The sequence below is a fragment of the Epinephelus lanceolatus genome, chromosome 16, assembly GCF_041903045.1.
Source record: "Epinephelus lanceolatus isolate andai-2023 chromosome 16, ASM4190304v1, whole genome shotgun sequence".
NCBI lineage: Eukaryota > Metazoa > Chordata > Actinopteri > Perciformes > Serranidae > Epinephelus > Epinephelus lanceolatus.
Window position 1 is genome coordinate 38,282,881 of NC_135749.1, and position 8,794 is coordinate 38,291,674.

At 41.8% G+C, this 8,794-nt stretch overlaps 1 protein-coding gene across 1 annotated transcript; it reads right to left on the reverse strand.

Annotated features, from left to right (window-relative positions):
* Positions 1-262: 262 nt before the first annotated feature.
* On the reverse strand, positions 263-8,396 carry LOC117263746 (zinc finger MYM-type protein 1-like). Its single transcript, XM_078176081.1, has 3 exons — positions 5,868-8,396; positions 5,649-5,731; positions 263-5,564 (listed from the first exon to the last, which is right to left on the reverse strand). The coding sequence occupies exon 1, from the start codon at positions 8,342-8,344 to the stop codon at positions 6,188-6,190; it is 2,157 nt and encodes a 718-aa protein (XP_078032207.1). The 5' UTR covers positions 8,345-8,396; the 3' UTR covers positions 263-5,564; positions 5,649-5,731; positions 5,868-6,187.
* Between the last annotated feature and the right edge of the window lie 398 nt (positions 8,397-8,794).

The window sequence follows — 8,794 nt, forward strand, 5'->3', positions numbered from 1 at the left end:
AGTTCACATCCCTCTCAGCCAACCACAAACAGCCACAGCATCAGATAGGGAGTATATATTCAGCATCTGTCATCTTAGAAAAGTCAAAAGAAAAGAAACAGTGAGACTGCGAGAGAGAAAGAGAGAGCGCGCGCGCACGAGAGAAACGCAACATTGATTTACAATTGTAAAGGCTACCTTTGCATCATCAGCCCGTGGAGGTCTGCTCGCAGTTCCATATATTCGGACACTGCGAGCAGACCTCCCGGACCAAAACATCAGTTTCCTCCTGGGAGAAGTTTGGCCGTCTGACGCTGCTGCTCTCTTCTGCCACGGCGAATTGAGTAAACTCTCATTACGCCTTCGCGCGGCACATTTAAGGGCGAGGAGAGGGGCTCATTTGACTGGTGTGATGTGTGTAAAACCCACTCCACGCCTTCTCTCCTCCCTCTTTCCGACTTGCGCAGGTAGGAGGGATGGAGGTGGGACAGAGGAGTAGCTGCGCCAGGGCGCACGGTGTGCCAAACTTGCAAAATCCGCCTGGCCACACCCAGTTGGCGAAGCGCAGGTGCGCTGCGCCCCTGCCTCGCCAAGTCTGCGAAACTAGAGCCCCTTGTGTCATGCTGTTAGGAATTGTAGAATTAGCAATACTCTCTGAAAAAACTTTAGGAATGGTGCAAGCAACTCCAAAAATGACTTATAAAATTCAGCGCTGAGTCCATCGTTACCAGGTGAATTGTTAACTTTTAAATGTTTTATGGAATCTACAACTTCTTGTAAAGTGATTGGGGAGTCACACATCAACTTATCTTCAGGGCTAATTGTATTCAATCCATCCAAATGCCTAGAAAATGCAGACGTATTATCTACATTGAACTTAGATTTGTATAATGAAGAATAGTAATTATAACAGAACTTAGAAATGTCCTTCCTGTTATCAGTAACAGTTCCCTCAATATTCAGCTGGAGGATAGAATTGTTCTTTGCTTGTGACTTTTCCAAATTAAAAAAATAGGCAGACATCTGCTCACCATGCTTCAACCACTTTTGTCTGGACCTTATGAAGGCACCCTCTACTTTTATTTTGTACATGTCATCTAATTTACCTTGTAATTCGGCCAACTTTAACCTCTCTTCTTCAGATAGATTTTCTGGAGGGACATTAGCAAGGGCTGTAATTTTGGAGACAACTTTCTCTTCTAAGGCTCTCCTAGATTTAACTAAAATGCTGCCATATTTCCTCAAATATTTTCCAATCTCAAATTTGAGTAGCTGAACATACTCAGAGTTGATTGAACTGATTCTGATCAGTTTAGTTTATTTAGCTTAGTTTAATTTATTTAAGGATCCCCATTAGAAGCACACAAATATGCCTCTAGTCTTCCTGGGGTCCTGAACAGACATACAATGAAGAATATACAGACAACTTAAAAAACAATCAGACAGACTGATTGTACAGTATAATGTACAAATGATACAATGTACAAGACCAATAATACAGACATACAGTGATAATTATAATCAACATAGAGTATATAACAAATGAGCTAACGTGATACACCATAAAATAATATAGATAATAGTACAATAGAACCGAAAAACAGAAAAAAACTCTTAAATAGAAAATAATACTACAGTGACCAGGCTAACATAGTACAGATGTATGAATCCAGTGATGAGAGGACAATATGACAAAACTATGACAAAATGACAAAACATAATCAGACAGATTACATGTATAGATGGATATACACTTTTGTTAATTGGCTAGATATTTCTTAGTAAGGTTTTTGAAAATTATTTTGTTATTGGCAGTAGATATGATTTCTTTAGGCAAACAATTCCAGAGGACTATTGATCTATATATAACGGTAAGCTTACGAGAGTAAGTTTTTGGAACTGGGAGCAATATATGACCGAAGGCAGCACTTCTACTACTGTAACCATGCACGGAGGTCACATGTATCTGATGAGCCAAGCCTGATGGATATTTGGTGCTAATAATGCTCCGCAGTAGCATTAAAAGATGTAAAGATATTTTCTGTTCTACTGTCAGCCACACCAGTTGTGTGTGCATATAGTCTGTGCTTGTTTTGTATGAACAACCAAGAACTAGACGAGCCGCCTTTTTCTGAGCAACCTGCACTCTTCTCAGCTGAGATTTTGAAGCTTAGGACCAAATTACAGAACAGTATTCTAGATGAGATAGAACCACAGAATGAATAACTGATTTGATTATTCAGGGAGTAATGAATGTAAAACACTTTCTGGTCATACTGATTCCTTTACCCATTTTAGTGTCAATATTATTTATATGATTTGACCAGGATAGTGAGCTGTCAATAATAATAATAATAATAATAATAATGATGATGCATTTTATTTGTAACGCACTTTACATTTGAAAACAAATCTCAGTGCTACATGTAAAAACATCATAATAAAAGACAAATGGTTACACCTAAAAGTTTTATTGTGTTGACTTGTTCAATATTTATGTTGTTTATTGCTAATTTTAGTTGAGGGTTTTTGGCCAACATATGTCAGGTTCCAAACACAATGGATTTTGTCTTGGAGATATTTAAATCCAGCTTATTGCATTCAACCCACTTATTCACTTCTGTTAGAGCATTACTTAGGGAACAGGTTACAGCTTGCTCAGATATAGCGGCACTGTACAAGGTAGTGTCATCCACATACATAACAGTGTTGACATTTTTAACATACAGAGGTAGATCATTAGTGAAAATGGAGTATAATAAAGGCACGAGGCAGCTCCCTTATAGGACCCCACAGTGTATAACGTTCCAGTTTGAATAGCTGCCGTTAAAGTAGACTCTCTGCTTCTTTCTTAAACTATTACTACTATAACTATTACTATTACTACTACTAATGTCTAAACCATGAGGTTGCAGTGGGAGAGAGGCCATAGCATTGTAACTTGCCAATTAGCAAGCTGTGATCGATGACATCAAATGCCGCACTGAAATCCAATATAACTGCTCCCGCTAATTTCTTTTCTTCCATGCCTATTAGCCAGTCATCAGTCATATGTGCAAGTGCGGTGCCTGTTGAATGGTTTTCTCTGTAAGCATGTTGACAGCTAGAAAGTATAACTTTCAATAACTTTACTTAATAATGGTAAAATACTAATTGGCCGACTGTTGGGACTGTTAAACATTTTGTTTTTGTCTTTTGGAAGAGGAATAATTTTGGCTTCTTTCCACATAGTTGGATGAACCCCATAGCTTAGGCATTGATTGAAAATGTGGCATATAGAAGTGGTAACAAAGTTGACTACAAGTTTGAGCATTTTACTTTCTAAGTTATCTGTACCAGGGGAACTGGAGTCTGAAACAGTTTTTCTGTCAATCTGACTGAATTTAAAGAGGCGGTTTTTGTCCTTAATAATTCTATTCTTTATTAATGTATATGATAGTGAGCCATCACTGCATTGCTTACCCTTTCTTAACTTGTCAACTTTACTTTTGAAAAAATCATTAAAATGGTTTGCAATGTCATGAGGCTTAGTTATAAATGATTGTATGAATGAGATAGGTGAATTTATTTTCCTCCCCATTATTTCATTCAGTGTGGACCATTATTTTTTCCCATAATTTTTTACTTAATTGATCTTTTGTTTATAGTACTCTCTCTTTTTTCTTTTATTTAGCTTAGTCACTAGATTCCTTAATTTGCAGTAAACTTGTCTTTCTGACTCTGAACCAAGTTTGTTAGCTTTTTTCTTTGCATTATCCCTTGAAGCCATTAAGTCCCTGAGTTCTTTATCTAGCCACAAAGCACTTTTTGACCTAACTGAAATCTTTTTAAATGGATCATGCTTATTAGCAATATCTATAAACAGGTTTATGAATATAATGAGTGCTATTTCTGGATTGTCCTCCTTGCATACTACAGACCAGTCTATTTGTTCTATCTCACTCACAAATGCATCTTTTTGTTGTGAATGGCCTTTTGTTGTGAATAGCCTTGAAAGTATACAGAAGGATTTTGTAATGGATTCTGAATTTGACTGGAAGCCAGTGAAGCTGCTGGAGGACAGGGGTGATGTGGTGAAAGGAGGGGGTTCTGGTAATAATACGGGCTGCAGAGTTTTGGACCAGTTGAAGCTTATGGAGGGATTTGTGAGGGGCACCAAGGAGGAGTGAGTTACAATAATCAATGCGGGAGGTGACGAGGCTGTGGACCAGGATAGCCGTGGTGTGAGAGGTGAGGGAGGGGCGGAGACGGTTAATGTTTCGTAGGTGGAAATATGCAGACCGGGTGATGTTATTGATGTGTGAGTGGAAAGACAGTGAGCTGTCGAGGATGACACCCAGACTCTTAACCTGAGGGGAGGGGGACACTGTGGAACTGTCAATAGTGAAGGAGAAACTGTCAGTTTTGGATAAAGTGGATTTGGTACCGACCAGGTAGGAGTAGGGAGGGGATCTAGCTGGCAGGATGAAGGTTTGGACTTTCTGATGAGGTCAGAGATAACTGAGGGATGAGGGAGTTCGAAGGTGGAGAATGGTTGATAAGGAGGGAGGAGTTCAGAGGAGGGGAGTGGTAAGGAAGTGGAGCCCAAGTGCTGGTGAATTTTATTGATTTTGTCATTGAAAAACCGGAGGAGGGACTCACAGGTGTCTGAGGAGTACATGTGGGGGGGTAGGGAGTCCGGGGGTTGAATGATTCTGTTATAAACGGAGAAGAGAGTCTTGGTGTTTCCAGCATTTGAGCAAAAGAGTCCAGAGTAGTGTTGAGATTTGGCATGAGAAATGGAGTCCTTGTAGAGAGTTAACTGAGCTAAGTAGATGTCTTTGTGGATATTGAGACTGGTTTTTCTGAAGAGTCTTTCAAGCTGTCGATTTTGGGATTTCATGGAACGGAGATATGGGGTGAACCAGGGGGCAGACCGGGTAAAGGAGACAGAGCGGGATTTGACAGGAGCAAGTCAATTGAGTATGTTGGAGAGTCCATTATTGTACTGTGTGACGAGATCATCGGGGGTGGAAGCGGGGTCCGTAGTCAGGGTGGTGATGCAGGAGGAGAGGGAGTCCATGTTAATGTCCTTCATATTGCGGTATGAGATGATACAGAGAGGTTTGGAGATGGAGAGCTGGAGGGTGACGTTAAAAGAGAGGAGGAAATGGTCCGTAATGTGAAGATTGTCAGCAGTACAGTTGGAGGGGGTGAGACCTGAGCAGCAAATTAAATCAATTGTGTGACCTTTTATGTGTGTGGAGAAGTCTGCAAACTGTTGGAAACCAAAGCTGTCAAGTAGTGATGAGAAGTCCATGGTGAGGGGCAGGGCTGGACTGGGACAGAAAATCAGCCCGGGCATTTTGAGTCTAGACCGGCCCACCAGGTATTGATGGACAGACAATGAAGCCCATGAATGAAAACAAACTTTCTTGTGACACCGCTTGTACACTGTCTTGTTGGTGTATATGTAGTTGTCTAATAAACTTACAAAACCTACACCATCCTCCCAGTCCCATTATTCTATACAGTACTTACTTAAAGGAACCCAAAAGGCTGCTTGGTCTAGTGAACCTCCTGAACAATGAATGTATGATGGGATCCTGAAAAATAGGACAGAGAGGAATAGAGGTGAGATGAATATTAAAATGTGATTTAGTGATAGTTTCATAAAACTATGTACTCACCAAATCAATAAACAGTCACCTAAGACCTCCACAGCAGCAATACTCAGCACAGCAACACACACTATTCCCTCAAACATGGTAATCTTTAAAAAGTGAAAGGAGACAGACAGAGAAAGGTGAGAAAGAATGACACTTGATGGACTTGCTTAGATGATCACAGTGCTGGTATCTTTACTCTAAAAAAAAATAGTTGCATCATGTATTCTCTACAGTACTTACTTAGAGGAAACCACAGCAGGCTTCCAAAAACAAGTGACAGCATCCTATAAGAGACAGTGAGAGGTTAAGGCTGGAAGAAAACAGCTGTTTGTACATACAATACCTCCATCAAGTTTCTTATACATTAAGACCTATTAAGATGCACTAATTCTAATTAATTCTAATATAAGCATTTTCTGAGCACTTCACTTGTTTGCACTCAAGTTAAATGCGAAACTTTTTCTTTGCACTGTACTTTGTGCAATGACAATAAAGTTTAATCTAATCTTACCTGATACATTATAATGAGTGTTTTGATCATTTTATTTTACCTCATCAGGCTACAAAAGCAGCTTTCTCAACAGCTCACTCTTCTCAGCTACCCTGTCAATGACCATGTCGGAGTCCAATGACATGAGAATGTCCTTCTCAGTGGCCATCAGCATAAACATCTCCAGCTTGTTTGTGGACAGGCTGCTTCGGAGTCTGTTTTTAATGAATTTGAGTGTTGAAAATGTTCTTTCACAGGCCACCTGAGTCAGGGAGAGGGTCAGCAGGTACTTGTATGCAAGCCCAAGGAGACGATAGGCATCTGATAGCATGTTGAACCGCCTGAGTATTTGATAGCAGCACAATGGGCAATTTTTGCAAGAATCACAGCTTTTGGTCACAATTTCACTTTCTTCTTCCCATTCTGCAGATCCATCCTCTGCTGTTCTGGTCTTGTACTCATCCACATGTGATGCCTTAAGCCTGTCCCACTGTCCAGCAAAACTTTTCAGTTCTGACTGAAGGTTATTTACTGTAGCCCTGCTGTCAAATTTGAGGAGACATGTGCTGAGGTTTTGAAGTGCATTACTAGGAAGAGAAATAGTTCTGACCTGCTCAAACTTCCTGGGGTCCAGCCATGCCAAATCAGCAAGGAGATTGCCATGTGTGACAAATCGTCTGTGGGTTGCCTCAATAGCTGTGTCCAGGATGGTGTTGTGCACTTTCACCTCATATGCTTTCTCAGCATTGATATGTACCTCATCTTGAGCCATCTCTCCAGCCCTGCTTTTTCTCTTCTTGGCTCTCTTCTCAGGTAGTGCAGCCTCCACTTCCATGTCTGTGTTGTCCTCCCTCTCCTCCAGTTTCTCATTTGTCCATTTCACAAATGAGTCTGCAGCTGCCTTCACAGTTGTGAAGTCCCTGGCGATGCTTTTGAGGCTCTCTTGTGTGGCAGTCACCATACGATGGGCAGAGAGGTTGTCCATCCCCTTTGACTGGAGGTACTTGGACAGCGGAGTTGTTTGCTCAAACACTCTAAGGAAAATCTGTGCTGTTAACACAGTTTCATGTTTCAAGAGACACTCTTTAAAGCCTCCTGCTTTGGCACGAACAGCTGGCTTTTCTTTTTCCCACTTTTCGATTGCTTCCAGTGTGAGCACTGCATCAATGAAGAGGCCATTCTCTGGTTTTCCAAAATGTCCAAAGATTTTTCGGAGAGCATCATGCTTGGCCCACCACCGTGTCTCACCAATTGGACTGAGGCGTCTGTGTCTTGTCTCCTGGGTTTGTTTCTCCCAAAGATTGACCCTCTGATAGGACTCCTTGATGAACACAGCTATGTCATTAAGTAGATTGAAGAGTGATCCACTTTCAGTGACAGTTTGTGTTGTGTTAGCAAGCACAAGATTAAGTACATGTGCATAGCACCACACATGCACATGAGTTGGAGACTGAGAGGTCATCAGTGCTGAAAAGCCTTTGTACTGGCCCTGCATATTTGATGCCCCATCTGTTGCATTCCCAATGCACATGGCCTTGTCCAGATTCAGATGCTCTAAAACTCCTGAGAGCAAGTCCACAAAGTACTGCCCTGTGGATGCTTCGCACCTCACTATGGCAACAAGCCTCTCCTGCACAGCCTCAGTAACATACCTAAGGATTACCGAACACTGATCATAACTGGTTATGTCCTGAGTTGTGTCTAGCTGAACAGAAAACATTCCAGCTTTCTGGACGTCACTGGCGATGCTCTCTTGAATGAGGTGCCCAAGTGCATCAATCACTGAGTTAACTGTTGTTTTGGAGAGTAGGGTGATGAGAGACCCTCTACCTCTTGATCCACTGGACTGATGCAACTTCCTGCTTTTTTCGACACAGCCATCCAAATGCTCTCTAAGGCAGATATCATATTTGCCTAATAACACAATCAGTTCCAAAAAGTTACCATGATCTATGGTGTTATCATCTAAAGTGTATGCGGCCTCATTCTCCACCTGCCTATAGCTCAGCCCCCTCTTCCCAAGCACTTTGACCACATCCACTACTCGCTCCAAAACTTTGCATCTCTTTTTCACTTGTTCCCTATGAGCTGACATCTGACTGCCAGCGAAAAAGCTGCTGATGTTGCTTTTTGAGCACCTTAAGAAAAAAGCTTCGGCACAGGTCTGGTGTGCAGTGCTCTTTTCATGTTCCTCTGTGCGCAGATGTACATGTCGCCAATCACTCATGCCTGTAATAAATGCGCTGGTATCAGTCCTCCTTGCAAATGCCAGACACACAAAGCAGAACAATAAATGCCGTTCTTTGCAATAAGTGAGCCACTTCCTGCTAGTGCCATCTTTACAGGTGAACACCCTCATCACAACTGCACTGCTGGTGCTCTGCTGTGGGTGGTGATCTAGGAATGCCTGTAATATGGCGAGCTCAGGGCGAGCAAAGTAGTCTATGCCCTGGCTCTCTCTCTCCTGCTCTTCCGTCTCTCTCTCCTGCTCTTCCGTCTCTCTCTCCTGCTCTGACGTCTCTCTCTCCTTCTCTTCTGTTTCTCTCTCCTGCTCTTCCGTCTCGTCTCTCTCTCTCTCTCACACACTGCTCCACTGGGGATGGTGGATCAATCTGGTGTAATATATGAGGACTGACACAATTTGTTGAGGTTTTGAGGAGTTCCCTGATAACAAGGT